This window comes from Anopheles maculipalpis, chromosome 3RL, assembly GCF_943734695.1.
Source record: "Anopheles maculipalpis chromosome 3RL, idAnoMacuDA_375_x, whole genome shotgun sequence".
In the NCBI taxonomy this organism is placed as follows: Eukaryota; Metazoa; Arthropoda; class Insecta; order Diptera; family Culicidae; genus Anopheles; species Anopheles maculipalpis.
Genome location: NC_064872.1, coordinates 57,359,496 through 57,377,669, shown reverse-complemented (window position 1 = coordinate 57,377,669; position 18,174 = coordinate 57,359,496). Strand labels below are relative to the sequence as shown.

Genomic DNA, 18,174 nt, shown 5'->3' with positions numbered 1-18,174 from the left:
TGTGTAGCGACCATTCCTTCTCGCTGGCGCCTTAATTCTTAACCGGTTGTTGTGAAAAATGTTACTATCAAGAAGTAGTCGAGGGAAAGAAGAAGAAGAAGAGGGAAAAAAACTCTCAAGTCGGAGATGGTGCGCTGTAAACTTACCGCCAAAGTCGAATACTTCGACGACGACAAACAGATCCGAAGGACAACCAGTGCCAGTGGTCCCAGGTGGGTCTAACGGTGCTACGCAAATATTCCAACTCCTGCGATGAATGTTTATGATTATTTGTGTGCCCGCTGCTAAACACAACGGGCGACTGTAGGCAAATGTGTGTTAGAAAAGCCAGCACGAACCGTAAGACAGAGAAGCGAGCGATGAAGCGATGTGGGTGTTGTTTTCTGCTTGCCGTATGTCGTCGCCGATTCCGAAGTGTGATCGAAGTGGCAGTGCTGCTCCGTTAGATTCGTGTCTAAGGTAGGAGCGCGAAGGTCAGCCGTTCAGGTGGGTAACCGTGGCTCATGAAGCTTCATTAGATTATTTAAACCGTGTTGCTCCAACAATTGAACTGTGTTCGTGTTGTTGGTGGCGATGGTGGTGGGTGGTAAGCATTGAATGGAAAAATAAAAACAATCAAACTAATCCGACAAGTGGATTGAATGGAAAAGGTCTGTATGGTTCAAGTTCAACAGTGAAACAAAATGTGAAAACGACATATTTAAAAAAAAAAACAAATTTGGAGATTTAGATGTTTCTTTACTTTTTGCTACAATTCCTACGTACCAAGAGCGAGCAATAAATATTATTTATTATTAGATTTAAAAAAAGTTGATCAAATGATCCTCTAGTATGTTATAAAGAATATTTTCATACCACGATTTTCGCAGTCTTGACCTCTCCATTAAGGAAAAATTTTATTTGCAATTAATAAACATACCAGCAAAACGTGAGTAACCTCCAACGGTCTATTTCAATTAATAATTCAACAGATCAATAACTTGTCAATAAATTGAACGAACAAGAAATAGACCGTTTTAATATGTAATTGTGTTTGTTTGAAGCCCAGTTACATAAATACAAAAAAACCCAAAAAATCAGTGTGAAGAATGAAAGACTTCTATAACCACGCAAGGCACGAACGTTGGTACCAAATTAATCCTTAATGCTTCTAGCATAAGGTAAATGTGTAAAACTAACTTTTTGCCAACTTTTCCAAGCGAATTTAACAGGAAAAGCGCTAATCGGTTCAGTTTCGGTCAAATCCGCTGAAGCGTTAAATCGTAATTTCCGATCGGAATCAAAAACCGCAAACAGTAAGCACCAACCCGTACTTAAAATACCATAATTCATTGCATCCGTGCAGTGTAGTTGCAGCACTGTTGTGTTTTTTTTCCTCGTTAGCTAGCACGCCACGAAAAAGGTGAATGCACTCCCAGGCAAAGTGCACCGGATATTCGATACCACAAAACGTGATATGGCTTGTATTGCGGCATTTCTTCGCCCGTGGCAATCGTCTTGCACGAGTGCCTCAGCCACAACCGCTGCCCTCCCGCCCGCCAATGCTTGGTATGATATCGGGTTGACAAAACGGATTCATTGCATGATTTTGCAATGCCTGCCTGCTGGTAAGGGAGCTGCAAAAATTGCAGCGGTCCCTTAGAAGGAAAGCCAAGTTCTCACGTCGTTCATCGTGCCAGCGACCCATCTGTCCATCCGATGATTGGAAACCGATGACAAGAACCAGTTCATTCAACCGCATCCCAGCACAGCTCGCGCACTTAAGAAGAGCAGCAAATGGGAGGATAGAAAATGCGCGCAAAAAACACTCGTCTGCCCCTTGCGTCGGTCGGTCGGATGGTTGGGTTTCCCAGGACTCCAGGGAGGGAGAGCAATTTAGTAAAATGTGTTCCCTCAACGGTTCCAATACTATGCGTCGCGGTGGAGGGAAGAACCGTTCGAAGTGAACGGTACCCTCAGCCAAGGCGCATTGACTTATTGCCGATCCTATCGCGGACGATGGCGACGATTCGATGACGACGATGGAGCTCAACAAAAGCAAATGACTTACGGCCAAGAGAAAGAGTATGAAAGATAGAAAGAGAGGGATCGAGACATGCTCCGCTTAATAGTACGTGTGAAATGGTAGAGCCTCAAGCACTGAAGAAGAGGTGCCCATACTGTCCGGACTCTGGGCATAAGTTCTAGTCACCCGGGGCGAGAAGGTCGTTCCTGTTTACGATGGTAATGGGCGATCTATCCCGTTATCTCTCGGTTTCGAATGAATTGGATCCGGAGCCTGCGGGCTGTTGTGTCATTGCCAGCCTGTTGTCGTCGATCGTTGATCTGGTTTTAATGTCTACGAGCAAGAGTGGTAATTTCTTATTGAAGAAAGAATACTCTTATGGAAGAGATTAGTAGGAAACATGGTTTCATTGTTGCTTATCTGTTGGGGATAAATTTGATGTTTATGGAACTTAATTTGATGATTAATTCATCAACACTCGGGAAGCCTGCAACGGCATTACATTGCAAGGTTAATAAACTTTTAATATTATCAACAGCAATGAAATGAGGAAAGATGAAGCTCTCAATAATGATAAAAGATATTACTTATGAGTAGCAACAGTATGTTGCAAATCTACATAAGTTATATACTGGTTTAATAAAAATGTAAACACAGACAGAAACTTTACATCCATTCGAAATGAAACAATTCGCTATTGAAGGGAAGTAAACTAGATATTTAAATTTATTTCAACATTAGAACTAAACGGCAAAATTTATAGAACTTGGACCCGAAAAAAAGGACGTTTCTTTATGAGTTCTCTATTTACTTTTACTATGTTTTACCTTCAGCAAATAGATACTTTTTAAGCACTTAGTTAAATCATTTGTCTAGCCGAATGGCTAAAAAAAAGATTTTTTATTTTTCGTCAAGTCTAACGCTAAAGTTAGACTTCCTTAATTCTAAGTTTAATCGTAACTGAAACTGTAATTGCCAAACTGTAACTATCTCATTGTAACTATCTCTGCGACTGCCCTGATCTGTCCCTACTTATAGTTTCTGGTGGGCCGGTTGGTCACGATGTAGTTCCACGTGCGCCGGTGTCCAGTTGCTGCATCGTCAGGTGCGTGATGCAGTTCCCACGGTGGCGTGTTTGCGCGTGGCCGGTGTCATCTTCTGTCTGCTTGTTGGCGTGGCTGCTCGTGGCCGGTGTCATCTTCTGTCTGCTTGCTGGCGTGGCTGCTCGTGGCCGGTGTCTTCGTTCGGATTCTTGCTAGCGTGGTTATGTTGCGTTCTAACTCCTCCCCTCTTGATTACTTTGTCCTCAAAGTCTTCTGGATGGTTTGGAATGTAACGGGAGTACTGATGAAAACTGCTGACGGTGGTGGGAAGTTGTTCGTCGCTAAAGGCGCAGATGGGATTTCGACTTTCACGCTTGGTTTACGATTTCTGAAAATACAGAAAAACATAGCTATTCCCGACATAATAAAAAGCGTTATCCCACTTGTTGATCCGAACAAGTTGAGTTTCCATTGGAACGAATGGGTTTCCAGCTTAATGTTTTCTAAATCTTCTCGATGTGCTAAAGTAAGATTGCTGACGTATTCGATGGTTGGTATATCTCTAACAAATGATTCTCTGATGGACAAGCCGAGGGTAGATCTATGCGATGTAGGATTTATGGTTACTTCTGTGTTCGAAAAGAGTTCTCCGTTAATAAGTACAGTACAATCTTCGAATTGTATTATGTATGAACCGTTGATGAGTTGATTTAGAGGATTGCAATCTGAAGATATTCTTGCCGTTGCATCATTGATGAAGATTCTATTGTCGCCTATACGTTTTATGATACCGTTTGTGTAAACTCTCTCAAAAGGGCATTCGGAATCGTTACCTTGAACAAGGTCGGTTATGCATCTTGTCGGTTGCTGTAGGTGTGTAGTTTCGCATGAATAAAATGTTTCTTTTTGCTCGCATGGCTGTTTTGTTTCTAATACATGTGTTTCGTTTCGTAGGACGTAATTTTCCTTTAGCAATATCCTTTTTCCATTGTTAATAACTGAGTCGATAAATTCATACTCGTATGTTTGTATGGCATATCTTGGAAATTTTAAGATGTATATCACATGAGTTTTATTCATTGCCATCTGCGCTGATGCATGTAGAAGTATTTCTTCTGCTGTTGCGTAATGCATGCCGTTATGGGATAGAAATGTATCTATGCTGCTTAGATCCTCCATTGAAAGTAGTTTACTACTGGGTATACCTTGTCTCGCTGTTAACATAGCTTCTTCTATTGTTTCTACTTGATCTTGTAGGGTGTTTATATTCGACAACTTAATCAATTGGTTGATTTCCGCTTGGTGTACTTTGTAACTCTTTTCTTGTGCTTTCATCGCATTGTTTACGACGTGGATTACTTCTTCTAATCGGCTATTCATTCCATCATTGATCATTACTTGTTTGTTATTTTGATTAATTAATCCGTTCATGGTGCTGTTGATGATTCGTAAGTCGTCTGCGTCTGGGCTGCCTGCTATCCATTTCCATATTTGACCAACCGTATCCCATCTCTTATATCTCTTTGTAGTTCTCCTAATTTTTGCTATTGTTTCCTTTAACTTGATGGTTTTAATATTGATTATTTCGTTCAGTAGTTCATTATTTATGTTGTTTTTCTCGGTATGTGTTACATTCAAAATCAAATCGTTTAGTTCTTCTAGATTGATCGGATGTACCGTTCTAATATAGCCTACTTTAATCTTAGCTTTCCCTAATGGCATAATAACTATCGAATTATTTGATACGTCGTGTATCTCGATTCTACTAGACTCTATCGTTGAGATAGAAATAAGGAAAAGACTGAAACGATAAGAATGGTTCGAAATTAATTAATAGGTTTGCGTAAATTTACTTTATGAATTTTTCTATTATGATTGTCGATTACATAGGTGGGATGATTTTCTTTAATTTTTACCATATTAAAACGACTGTCGCGTTTGTTATTCGTTTTTCTTTTTTCATATGCGTATTCATTCGGTACGTAATCTTCATAGTTTTTCTTTTCATATTTCTTTTCTTTTTCCTCGTAAAGTTTAATTATCTTCTCATTCAGTTTGTCTCTTATGAGAGTTCTGTCTCTAAACGACATTTCTTCAGTTTCATCTCCTAGATATACTTTTCTCGGTGTTTCTTTAGTAAACGAATGTATAGTATTATTATATTTATAAATCGCTTGTTGTATAAGATGTTTGTCAGTAATGTCTGGATTCAATGCCTTTATACATCTACTTATTTCACGAATTGTTGAATGGCATCTTTCAATTTGACCATTTGTTTCCGATCGATTTACGGGAGTCTTGAAAGTTGTTATACCTAGATTTGATATCATTTGCTCTATAATGTTTGAAACAAACGTACATTCATTGTCAATTACTATTTGCTTAGGCAGGTTCCAATCGAACAAGAGGTCTTGCAATACTTCTTTTATATCTGCAATAGATTTTGATCTGATGTGTCTCATTTTTAAGAATTTCGAAAATTTGTCGATTGATGAGAGATATAGTAAATTTGAATGGTAAGCAAATATGTCAATGTGAACAATTTCACCTGGATACCTTGGAATTGGAGTTTTAATTGGAATAAACTCTTGGGGTTTTCTATCATATTTTTCCATTTTGCAAATCTCGCAATTTTTAACATATGAGTCTATCGTTTTTCTCATCGCGGGAAAATAAAACTTTTTGATAAACTGCAATGAATTTTCTTTTGAATTTCTATGAGCAAAATTGTGGATATTTTTTATTTCTTCTAATTGTCGTTCTTCGTCAGTTATGTCTTCTACTTGTACTTGAGAAAATCTACATCTCATTGTTTTCGGATTGAATAAATTTTTAAACACTTCTTGAATACGTCCCATTGTTAGTTCGTCGGTTAGTATTCCGTTAATTATGTTAGGATTAAGGAATCTTTTTAGTTTATCAGTTAAATATTGGTTAGTAAATTCTTGTTCGTAAAAGATATGTCTTGTGAATTTATGAAATGGTGTGATTAGTTCATATGATGAGTTGTTAGATGTTTTAAAAATTAGTTGATTACGGTAAACATTAATGGGGGCTTCAGTTGACAATATATATCCACTGTCATCATCCTCAGCGGAATGTTGAGTTGGTGTTAGTGAGTTAATTTGGATTCTTGATAGCGCATCCGCTACAACGTTAGTTTTTCCAGGCTTGTAACGTAGTTCGTAATTATGTTCTTCTATGAAAGCTTTCCATCGTTTTAGTTTAGCGTTATTATTTTTTGGGGACATTGCGTACGTTAGTGGTTGGTGGTCTGTTAGAATTACTATACTTGCTCCATATATAAAATTTCTTAAAGACTGGAGAGCCCATACAATGGCTAACATTTCCTTCTCATTTGTAGCATAATTCTCTTCGGTTCTGGAAAGAGTTCGAGAGATAAATGTTATAGGACGATCTCCATCGTGAAACTGTTGTGACAGTACTGCGCCGATTGCTTTATCCGATGCGTCCGTTGTTAACAGAAATGGCTTCTGGAAATCTGGAAAGGCTAATACATCTTGAGATGATAGTATGTCTTTAAGTGTTTCGAATGCGGTTTTTGCATCTTGATCAAATTTAATAGGAAAATTTTTCGATTGATTTTTAAGGATTAGGCGATGGCCATCCTCCCCTCTTAAAAATCTCGTCATGGGTTTAGCTAATTGTGCATAATTCTTAATAAATCGTCGGTAATAACCTGAGAGGCCTAAGAATGATCTTAGCTCTTTAAGATTTGTTGGTTCAGGGAATTTTTTAATTGCTTCAACCTTTTTTTCGTTTGGTTTGAGTCCATCTTTGGATACAATAAATCCAAGAAATTCTACAGACTGTTTTAAAAATTCGGATTTATCTGGTTGAATTTTAAAATTGGCTGCTCTTAGTGTTTGTAGAATAGTTTTCAAATTTTCCAAATTTTCTTCGATGGTTTTTCCAAAAATAATAATGTCGTCAATATACACATGACAGATTTTTCCAATGTGTTCTCTCAAAGTATCGTCCATTACGCGTTGAAAAATTGAAGGCGCGTTTTTTAGACCAAATGGCATGCGTACAAATTCGTATTTACCATTGTTGATAGAGAAAGCTGTTTTCTCTATGTCTTTTTCGGACATGGAAACTTGATGGAATCCTGAAGCTAGATCTATGGTCGTGAAAAATTTGTTTGAGCCTAAGTTTGCTAAAACTGTTGCAGGATCTGGAATGGGGTATCGATCGCTAATTGTTTTTGAATTCAGCTTTCGATAGTCTACGACTAACCTATATTTTTTCTCCTTGGTTGCATCCATTTTTTTAGGAACAATCCAGACTGGAGCGTTATATGGCGATTTTGATGGTCTGATAATTCCATCATTGAGTAGCTTCTGAATTTGGTTGTTGACTTCTCCTTTTAGTGCTTGTGGGTAAGGGTAAGTTTTACTATAGACTGGTGCGTCGTCTTTCGTTCTGATTGTGGCCTTTACTTGTGACGTGTAGGGTAATTTTTTATCAGGCGGTTGAAAAAGATCTTGGAATTGCGCTAAAACTTCATTTAGTTTTCCTCTGTCTTCTGTTTTTAGATGGTCGTCGCGGATGGTTAGCTTATTTACTTCTTGTAGTCGATATTCCAGCAAAGGAATTTTGTGTGTTTTGTCGATAATTAGTATTTGTTGAACTGGGTCTACTACTGCCTTTATATCTTTCAGTGAATCATATCCTATGATAGCATCGAATGTTTTCAGACTTTCGAGATGAAAAAATTTCAGCATAACATCGGAGTATGGTTTAAATAATCGTGCTTGAGAGTATTTTTCTATTTTAACATCTCCTCCTACAGAGTGTATGTGGAATGGGGTTTCAACATCGTGCGAAATTTTTGCATGTTTAGGGTGAATAAAATTCTTATTTGACCCTGTGTCAACCAAAATTTTTATCGGTTCTGCTTTGTTACCATAATATAAGAAATATGGCAACTTAGACGCTAGTCTAAAAAATGTAACTCGGCTGTTTCGGTGGCATCAAAATTACTTTCGTCTTGTCTTTCTATAATGTGGAGATACCTATCAAGTGATCCTGTTTCTTCGTTGATGTGTGATTGTACCTGATTGTGTGTTTGTAGATTATTTACTCTTGGTCGTTTTGGGGGTCTATTATTTACTGAGAAACTCGGCCTGTTTCCATAATTCACTTGTCTTGATCTTATCGATCGATCAACCTCCATCGGTTCTGGTGGTGGTTGACGCGGGAAACTATTATATTGTGGGAATGCGTGGGACCTATTATGGAATGGTCGTTGGTGATAATTCCCTGGTTTAGCTAAATTAGAGTTCCTGTATGGTTGTGGTAGCGGTGGTCTCTGTGTCATTCTATTTGGTAACGCTGGTGGCAGAGGAATAAGATTCCTTGGGGCTGTAGGTGGTATGTTAATGCGCGGTCTGGTTAACATTTTCCTACACTCTACATTTTGAAAAGATATGCAGTAGCTGTATGCTGCTGCCAATGATGTAGGTTCGTAGTTCCTGATGAATCTATAAACGTCTCCGTCCAAACCTCTTATAAAAGCATCAATTGCTTTCTTATTATAGGTTTCTATCAGAGCTTTAGAGGCTTCTGGATGAGCAAACCTTTCATCAGTTTTAATTTGGTTAGCAATCAGAGATAGAAGTCTGTTTACTTCATCATAATATTGCTCGAGTGATCTATGCTTTTGTTGGACACTCATTAATTGGAAGTCCAGTGTTTCCAAATCTCTCTTTTCACCATAATATGTTATTAGTGTTTTTCTAATGTGATTCCAGTTGATGCCTACATTAGAAGCGACAAGGGAATCGTTTGCCTCGCCTCTAATTTTTCTGCGTATATATTTGCAGATCATGTGGAATTTATTCTGTTGTTCTATGGTATGGTGGCTACCAGTTTGGTATAATCTTATCAAACTGTCCACATCATTTACCCAACTGTTAAGTTCGCTCGGATCTCCTGTGAATGTGGGGAGTTCTTTCACGATGTCAGGTATTCTTTCAAAGCTTTCTGCACTAACGCTTGTACCATCAGGTTTAAAGAAATATAGAGGTGGCTCGCTATAGTCAATAGCGGCTGGTTGCTCTATCACTCTCGCTTCTAATGCGGAGATGCGATTTACTAGCTGTTCAACTTCTGCTTTCGACATTTTGAAATTAAATCTTTCTAAAGATACTATTAAATCTTCCAGCTTGGTTTTTTTTTGTTTCACTCAAGGACGATAGATTTTTTTCACTGTGCACTAAACTTTTTCACGTTCTTATTTCACGTTCACGTAAATATTTCGAGGAACACTTCTATATAATAAAGGTTATAATGTAATTTATTGAGTTGTACTTACATTAGCCGATGCATACTTCACCTCCTCTTACGGGGTTGATGTCTTCACCTCCTCTAACGGGGTTGATTTCTTCACCTCCACTTACGGGGTTGATTTCTTCACCTCCACTTACGGGGTTGATTTTGTGGGTTTTGTGGGTTGCCCTCAGATGATGTCTTCCTTCTCGGTGTGACGGCTTTTTCCTTTTCCTCCGGTAGCGTGTTGCTAGCAGCTATCGGCTACTCTGGCACCAATTCACACGGCTGCCCACAGTGTTCAATAAAACTGTTCACTAAGCACTTGTGACACTACTCTAACGTGGTCACTAAACTGCACAGCACTTTCAATTTCACTTCACTACTTTTTTACGGCGATTAGGAAAGACTTGAGGGTCCCTATTCGGGCGCCAGTTAAATCATTTGTCTAGCCGAATGGCTAAAAAAAAGATTTTTTATTTTTCGTCAAGTCTAACGCTAAAGTTAGACTTCCTTAATTCTAAGTTTAATCGTAACTGAAACTGTAATTGCCAAACTGTAACTATCTCATTGTAACTATCTCTGCGACTGCCCTGATCTGTCCCTACTTATAGTTTCTGGTGGGCCGGTTGGTCACGATGTAGTTCCACGTGCGCCGGTGTCCAGTTGCTGCATCGTCAGGTGCGTGATGCAGTTCCCACGGTGGCGTGTTTGCGCGTGGCCGGTGTCATCTTCTGTCTGCTTGTTGGCGTGGCTGCTCGTGGCCGGTGTCATCTTCTGTCTGCTTGCTGGCGTGGCTGCTCGTGGCCGGTGTCTTCGTTCGGATTCTTGCTAGCGTGGTTATGTTGCGTTCTAACTACTTATTTTTCATGTTCGAAAATGTAAAACTTTCAATCGCAAGCTTAACAAACAGACCGAGATCATGTACTTTCGGATCTGGTGTATGTGTGGCAGATCTCTCCAAATCAACCTAAAATCGTACACGCAAGTCTTTACTTTGCTAGAGTCTTTCTCAAAGCAAGCAGTACGACTGTGCGGGGTATTTTTTTTTTCTTTCTTGACTTTATAAAGTAGCACCAGCATCAGACCCAGAAAAGCAGGTCACATTCAAATTTTACGACACATTCAGCCAAATGAACGATACGTTCGTCGTTGGAGAGCGGCTTAGTGTTTTTAGAGCCTGTCGGCATCGAGAGGATCGTAGCATCCAAAAGCATCGTTCCATGGAGAGCATACGGAGAGGAAATCTAGTGGATGGTAACAAAAACCGAACTGCAACTGGTACGGTTTTTTTTGCTGCTTCCCACCTGTCAGGAATGCTCCAATTCCCCGTGGTAAGGCGACGTACCTTTTACTACGTTTCGCTCATCGGATGCGAACGTGCGCTGAAGCTTGCAAAATAGAAACCCAATGTGCAAGAATGGGACCACCACGAACTTACGGTTTTAATTAATGCCCTAATGCTAATAATAATTCACTCACTCACCATTTAAATGAACTGCACCTGAGTTACTGCGCCGTGCCGAATCCAGCTGGGTGGAAAGCTCTGGCTCCGGGATTGCCGTCGGTGTCGGTTTGGTGGTTTTGCTGCCGCCGTACGATTTCACCGTCATCTCCGGCACGCTGTCTTGTACCGGGACGGGAGGGATGGATGGAGACGTGAGATGGGGCACTTCGGTGGGTGTTGCACCAACGGAACTACCCGTCCCCGTGCCGCATACGACAAGCACCAGCAGCAGGACGAGCGGTCGCGCGGTCGTCCCGCGGGAGTCACCCATTGCGCTGTACCAACGTTGCCGTTGCACCGGGGTTGTCTGGGTGATGGTTCGACACCTGCTTTCGCATCTATCACCGGTGGGTGGAAGTATGATGATGATTTTGGATCAATACACACACGCACACTTACGCACGAATGTGAACACTTTCTTAGGCCAAAATCACTTTCGGTTACCAAAATTGGATGGACACAGATGTAGGTACCTCAGATCACACGCACTATTCAAGGCATTCTTTGATGAACACCTTCACACACTATGGGAATGATGCACTCAGATGATGATTTTGTTTATAAAACACTTATGGAATTTCAAGTGTAGTCCTCGATCGATGGATGGATGGATCATCTGAAAGGATCAAGAAGAACAGAATGTTTAATAGCATCATTAGATATACATAACAAGGTTATTGTAGATAAATATTATTTCAAATAAATCAAATATATAAACAGTTTATTTCGTTTCTTTTCTGGCGTATCTAAAATCATGGCAAAACTTCGTAAATCGTCATTTCCACAAGGAATAAAACTCATGTTCGATTATCAATACAACATCATAATTTCCTAGTGATTGCAAATCCGCAATGATAAACGAGCCGATCAGTTTGTCTATCCACTCTCCTTTCCTCACCCTCACATCTGTCCTGATACAATATCGATGCCAATAAGGGCACACTGCAGGCACGCGAGCCGCACGAGTGCGCAAAACAATTCCTTCCACGGCAAAGAAGGTCGTCGGATTGTGTGTTGGGGAGTTTAGCTTTCTGGTGAGTGAGTGTGTCGGTTTGCTGCGCTGAAAAAGGGCCACGAGGTGATGTAAAATGTGTTGGCTTTAAACAAACGGGCATATCGGTCATCAGTCATTGCGTTAGACACGGTCCTAAGGTGGTGCGTTACCTTATTTTGCTTTCTGCTGCTGCTGTTACTACCCACTGCATACGCATAAATATTCGCCAGCCTTGGCCAGCAGTACGGGATGGTGGTGGGCGGTGGTGAGAAGTGATACGCACCTGTTCCATACACACAAGCACACCGTACTGCATGGGGTCAGCGTAGCTAACCGAGAGGGTGGTAAAATATGCCACGGCTAGTTCTGCACTGCAACACACTGCCGTATACACAGTTATGCAAGCGAATGCACACCGTGCTGCATACCGTGATTGCATTGCATCGGAGATCGCTTTAAAGAGTTCGTACGATAGTGGAAGCACAACAGAGGGAGAAAAATGCAACGATTAGCTTCACGCTACTTGGGCGGAAAACTTGCTGAAGAATTCGGCCACAGCGGGAAGGCGGCTATGGAAGCTAGCGAGCTGAGGCTACGGGGTTGTATGGTTCGAGAGTTTTCACTTGTAATAACACAAAATGGTGGGATTTGTTTCTTTGGATAAGAGAGATAATAACCCAAGTATTGGTGGTGTAGGGGGCATACGAGTGCGTCACACTCACAATGTTCTAGCCAACGCGAGAACAAACAAACAATCCCACCATTCCGAGTGCAAACATCGTACCCCTACCATCGAGAAACGGTGGCAGGTTGATGAATGTGCTGAAAGAATGTCGTTCTGTGTTGTCCCGAGGCTCAGCACACATCAACCGCACCCAAACGAGCGGATTGAATGAAGGTTCTGTCTCGCGCAGCGCTCTACACCTCCCAAGATAGTTCTGGAGGTGTGTTATGATTAATGGCTCTAATTTATTCTCGTAAGGCTTTTGGCCAAAAATTAAAAAATAAATGCTTGTCACCTCAAACGCACGTCTCGTGTCGTAACAACTTTCACGAAAATGGCACCTAATCCGCAGCACAATATTGTGCCGAAACAAACAACATCCACTCCGCATCACATTGTCTACATATTTATGATCGACTTCTAATGAGTTCCAGCGCTGGCGACCACATTGCTACCCCTTCACTCTGCACCACATTGCATTGGGCATTGAGTTGAGGGATGTTGTTGTTTACTATACTTTTTTTTTTGTTTTAATAATTATATTTCTGTTTTTATTTCTTCCTCAAGCTAACACACGACAGTTCGTTTTTGTGAAGACGACCCCACGACGATGCGTTGCGTCACCGTGGTTAGGTTTGCTACTTGCTGTGTGAGCTTTATAAAGAGAAAGAAAAAAACAAATGAAAACAATCGGCTCGTTGCCAAACTTCCGTCAGCAACTTCCGGTCGGTTTTGAACGCTTAAAGGTAAAATAAATAAAGGCAGGTGGTTACGTTGGAGTTGATGAAAGTTTTTATTTAAGTTAGCAGATTCGACGAGAATAAGATAATATTACATAAGGTATCGGGGCAATAACAGCGCTGATATTCACATGGTAAGACCTAGGATCAAATCTAATCTTGAACATTCCTCCGTAGTGACTGAATATCCAAATTCTTCTTGGCTTAACGACGGCCTTTTGAAGACTGGCGGTGCTGTCGCAGATACCACCGGGCCGTCCACTATCCAACAGTGTGGTATTAATAAGCCGATCAATAAGCAAAACAGATAACAAGATTGTTACTGGTGCATTGCAAAATAATGTTAGAGAAGTCATCGCAAAAACAAACGTGTGTAAATATAACTTTTTCACACAAAATACCACTCGCTCGTCAACTATCATAGCAACTAACGGTAAATAACACCAGAAAACGGACTCCTAAAAGCCATCTTGCAAACTCTATTTAATCAGAAGCAGTACATTATCGTTCACGATCGTAAACAGATGAGTCAATGATGCTTGGCTGCAGTTATGCAACGATCCCAAACCCACTCAATATACTGTCATGAAACTGCTCCTCTATTTTCTATTTGCCAAAATAACGCAAATAAAACGAAACCAAACACTCCAAACACGTTACGCGACATGGTAAGGTTCGTCGCTTGTAACGACAAACAGTCTTTTGAAACAGAAATAAACAACAACCCCGTTCAAGCGGTTGATAATTTCCGCTTTTCCACAATTTTCGTGTTGTCAACCGTGTTCGCACAGCTTTCAATTGCATTTTGTAGACCTAACATGGCGATGAGCCTGCAACTTGACGCTTTTCCATGACGCGTTTTCTTTGTGCGCTGCTGGCGAGTTGTACTTTCTCCTCGATCTTGTGTTTGTGTGCGTGTGTGTGTGTTTGGGGGAGAAATTGGTAAGCGTCTTTTACCGTTTGCGGTGCGGTTGGGTTATTTCTCCTTATTTTCGGCTCTATTTCCCAGCCCAAGGAGAAGTTGGTTTGGCAGGCAGTGAGCCGTGTACACTGCCGACATACACTGCCGTCTTGTATGTGATGGAACATTAACCGTCACGACGTCTTTGATCTACATCGGTAATGATTAAAGTATTATGTTTCGCGATCATAAAACCATCCTCTACTATCCGCATGGATCCATATTCGAGATGAAGTTGTTCCGTTCACTACGGTTCGGAAAGATAGGAATTTTCCCGACTGACTGTACACTTCACTAGTGTATTTCTTAAGAAGCAACGACAGCTGAAGATGGATGCCAATTTAAATAATCATATGCCCTATCGCATGTCCCAATCCTCACGCGTATAATCTCCCCGTCGGTGAAGAAAAGGTTTCTGTTTGCTTTTACTTTGTACAATCAATTACCCGCTCATACCGTTCGATGCGTGGACGACAGGACGTGTCCTTCGGCGGTGTGGCAATTTTACCTTCTGCAAACCAATGCCGTCCTCGTAGCACCCCGAAAGTGGACGATATTGCGTACATCGATCGGCATTCTTTAGAAAATCATCCACCGTTCGGTAGGGTGAGAGACGAAAATCATCGCACGATCGGGTGATCTCGTTTGGCTGCGCCACACGCCTCACGGCTGAGATGTGACGTTTAATCGATCGGTCCTTCAGCAGTGGCAAGAGCAGGCCCTTACTCGCAAGCCCAACGAAAGCAGCGGACGAAACTGGCGTTGGAAAAAAGAAATAGAAAACATACGCACTCGTGCCGTGAAGCCACTTGAAGCGTATAATTCACTTTAATGGTTCTTCGGACGTTCTTGACGATGTACGAGCGCTGAGGATCGCCAGCTTTTTGGTGTCTGTTAGGTGGCAAAGACGAGACCTTCTCGAAATAAGAGCAATAATTTGCACCGAGCCGGCCAGCTAGTCATTGAAAATGTGAGCGATGAGGCAAGATGCCCGTGGCATGTGAGTACGAGTGTGTGTATGTGTGTGTGTGTACTTGGAAAACTGGTGACCCTCTCTGCGGTGCTGTGTCTTGGCCAGTACATCTCATACATATTTTGCGCAATCGAGCCTCGTTCGCTGGAACTTCACTAGCTCACACATTTCATTCCTAGCTGCTGATCGCACGGAACGGGTGCAGATGCATCGAAAGTGATTAATTTATGGTGTGGTGTTGGGTAGAAAACTGGGAAAGATTTATAGCTAGAATAGACAATTTAATCAAGCAGTCAGAGTGAGCAACAGGTTTATGGTTGAACAGATCAGTATCAATAGAAAAGGTGTCGATTGAATGTTTATGTCCTGGATCCTGTTTCATGAAGTATTGTGATTAATATTTATTTCTTAAAAAATCAATTAAGACTTTAAAATCAGTTTAAAAGCTTTGAAAACTGTCTATGATTTAAAAACAATCCGAAAATATATCTGCAACGTATAGCTATGACATAAATTGAGTCAAAAAAACATCATTTGGGGTCCAAACCCTCTTGAGATTTTCGAATAAAACCATTACTTTATAGCGATTTTGGGAATCCTTCAAGGGAAAATGAATAACTCACAAGAACAAGAAGTGATTCATGTTGATAAAAAAGGGTAGAAGTAAAGCAAGAGGGCATAATGACAAATAAACATGACCACAAGAATTCGTTTTTGTTTAGTAAGTACTGAAAGAGTAAGTTAAATCCTAAACAAATCATGAAAGCTCCTCCATTTTGAGCTCATCCACTGAACTGACTCTTTCTTGCTATCGCTACATTAAAAAGCACAAACATAACATGCATAAACATGTGTATGATATGTGATATGTTTCAATGATAATAACAAATACTAGGCATTGAACGTACAACAAGTCATTCAACCTAAAACGTATCGTTTTGTTTATATGTTATTTTTTTTTTTGTACAGATTCGATTTATGCACCAAATACCCTAAATATAGCATGACTGAACCATTTTAACCAGACGCATTGGCGTCGGGCTGCGTGCTAACCGAACACGTATTGCTCTCCGCATGCGTATCCATGTCCAGCACGTGTTTCGTGTGGTATAGTTCAGAAGATGCGTGAGTAAGGTTAATTCACCCATTCGTACGTGTTTTTTTGTCACCATAGTGTAACGGATGAATTAAAGTTGACCAATTTTAACTGAATGGTACAATGCACAAAATTGATGGTATTTTTTATTCGGTAATACTTGATAAAGAAAGTTTTGACACACATTTTAAGGGAGGTTTTTCTAGTACACTTTTTATGTAACATAACTGGTTGCATGGTTTTTAATTTGCGGTGTTAATAGTTACGTGTTAAAATAGTTTAAAAATTTCCAATTTTTAATAAATAAAATTTTACGCTTCAATAATCACTTTGATTTCATGTTGCAAGCTCTTTCAAGCTTACCCAAGTCACGTAAAACAGAAGCTTCCAAACGCGTGGGAGCCGAAATGGCCATAACTCATACACGGACACGGACTAGTCCACAGTGCAAGGCTCGTGCGCGACGAGGCACGCGTGAAAGCCAACCCATTCTTGGGTACCGCAAGTACAGTACAGCAGGGAACACAGATATTATCCTTCATCGTCACGTACGCACGTAAAGGTAAGCCACCACCCACTGGACAGTGGCCCTTGTCTTTTCTCCCGCCTTTTTTCAATCAAACCTTCTGCCATGTAAATCAAGCTTAGCACTCGATCAAATTGACTTTAAAAGCACACAACACTCCCACCAAACCCCGTATGCGTATTCTATTGCGTACACAAACACGCACGCACAAATACACTTGCACGACGCTGCTGCAAAATAGCAGTTCCGCAACACTGTTAGCTCGCGCAAAACGAGCCGCGGTGTTGATTGTCACGTTTAACGACGTAATTGCAGTGGGTGAGTTGACGACCTGATAACTTCGCTGATTGTGGATGCGCATTGCGATTTTGTGCTAGAACAGTTTCGTTTCGACGAGCCCCTATTTTCCACTATACCAAGCTCTTCCATAAGGTGTAACGCAATGGCAAGATTTATAGCACAAGCTGCCGGGTTTTATTGGTTGGTTACGGATTTTATTTATTTTCTTTCGCTCTGTCCTTCTCGTATCTTTGATACATACTATTTTGCAAAATACCACTGGCAAAACAGGCTTTTCTAAGTACATTTAATAGCGGAGGAAAGCGATAAATGCTAGTGGTGGGTAGTTTTCGTTTATTTAGACGCTTAATGATAAAATTGTTCATTTTACTTTGCAGCATAGATTTTAAGTGTAAGTTGTGGTAAAATGAACGGGTTTTCATCGTGCTCATTGATCTTAAGAATCTTTATCTGTAGTATACTTACATACATTACTAATACATTACTTTCTGTATAATAAAACACTTTTACTTTGTGTATAATTATTACATACTTTTAGAGCATGATTTTACCGCAAGGTAAAATATTCTGAGTATCTTCAAACTTCTTAAGAATCTTGATGAGAAAAAGAAGGAGAATCATTTATTTATTTAATTTAGTTTGATGGCTTACCGTCATATTGTTAAGAAGGCCAATCACTTATCTTTAATTTCAATTACTTATAGCTTGCTCAAAGCGCAAGAATCTCTTGTTTCTACTGTATAACGTAGACTATTGACAATACAAGTAGAAAATTGAAAATTGGATATGCGTAGAAGTTGAAGATTAACTTAATGATTTGGGACACAAGCACTTCAAAGTTCTATCCGATGTTCCAAAGTTCTGTTATCAGGCATCTAACAGAGCATGCGCTAGGATTACGATATTCCGAGGAACATTTTGAATAAGACACATAGTATTACTTATAATGAAGGTTGATGAGTTTTCACTTCAGAAATTCTTTAGGGACTTCAACAAACACTGCGACATAAA

The 18,174-nt window shown here is 40.3% G+C and overlaps 3 protein-coding genes across 4 annotated transcripts in view; 1 reads left to right on the top strand and 2 right to left on the bottom strand.

The window, feature by feature from the left end:
• LOC126563519 (mucin-5AC) overlaps positions 1-11,218 on the bottom strand; it is a 68,250-nt gene extending 57,032 nt beyond the window's left edge. The window contains exon 1 of the mRNA XM_050220164.1: positions 10,829-11,218. Coding sequence (XP_050076121.1) covers positions 10,829-11,120 — 292 coding nt within the window. The 5' untranslated portion in view covers positions 11,121-11,218. The remainder of the gene's footprint in view (positions 1-10,828) is intronic.
• Positions 1-18,174, bottom strand: part of LOC126561246 (inositol 1,4,5-trisphosphate receptor) — a 437,037-nt gene that overhangs the window by 290,446 nt on the left and 128,417 nt on the right. The gene's annotated exons all lie outside the window — the stretch shown is intronic.
• The window catches only part of LOC126561609 (protein wech), a 374,746-nt gene that overhangs the window by 326,885 nt on the left and 29,687 nt on the right, over positions 1-18,174 (top strand). The window lies entirely within an intron of this gene.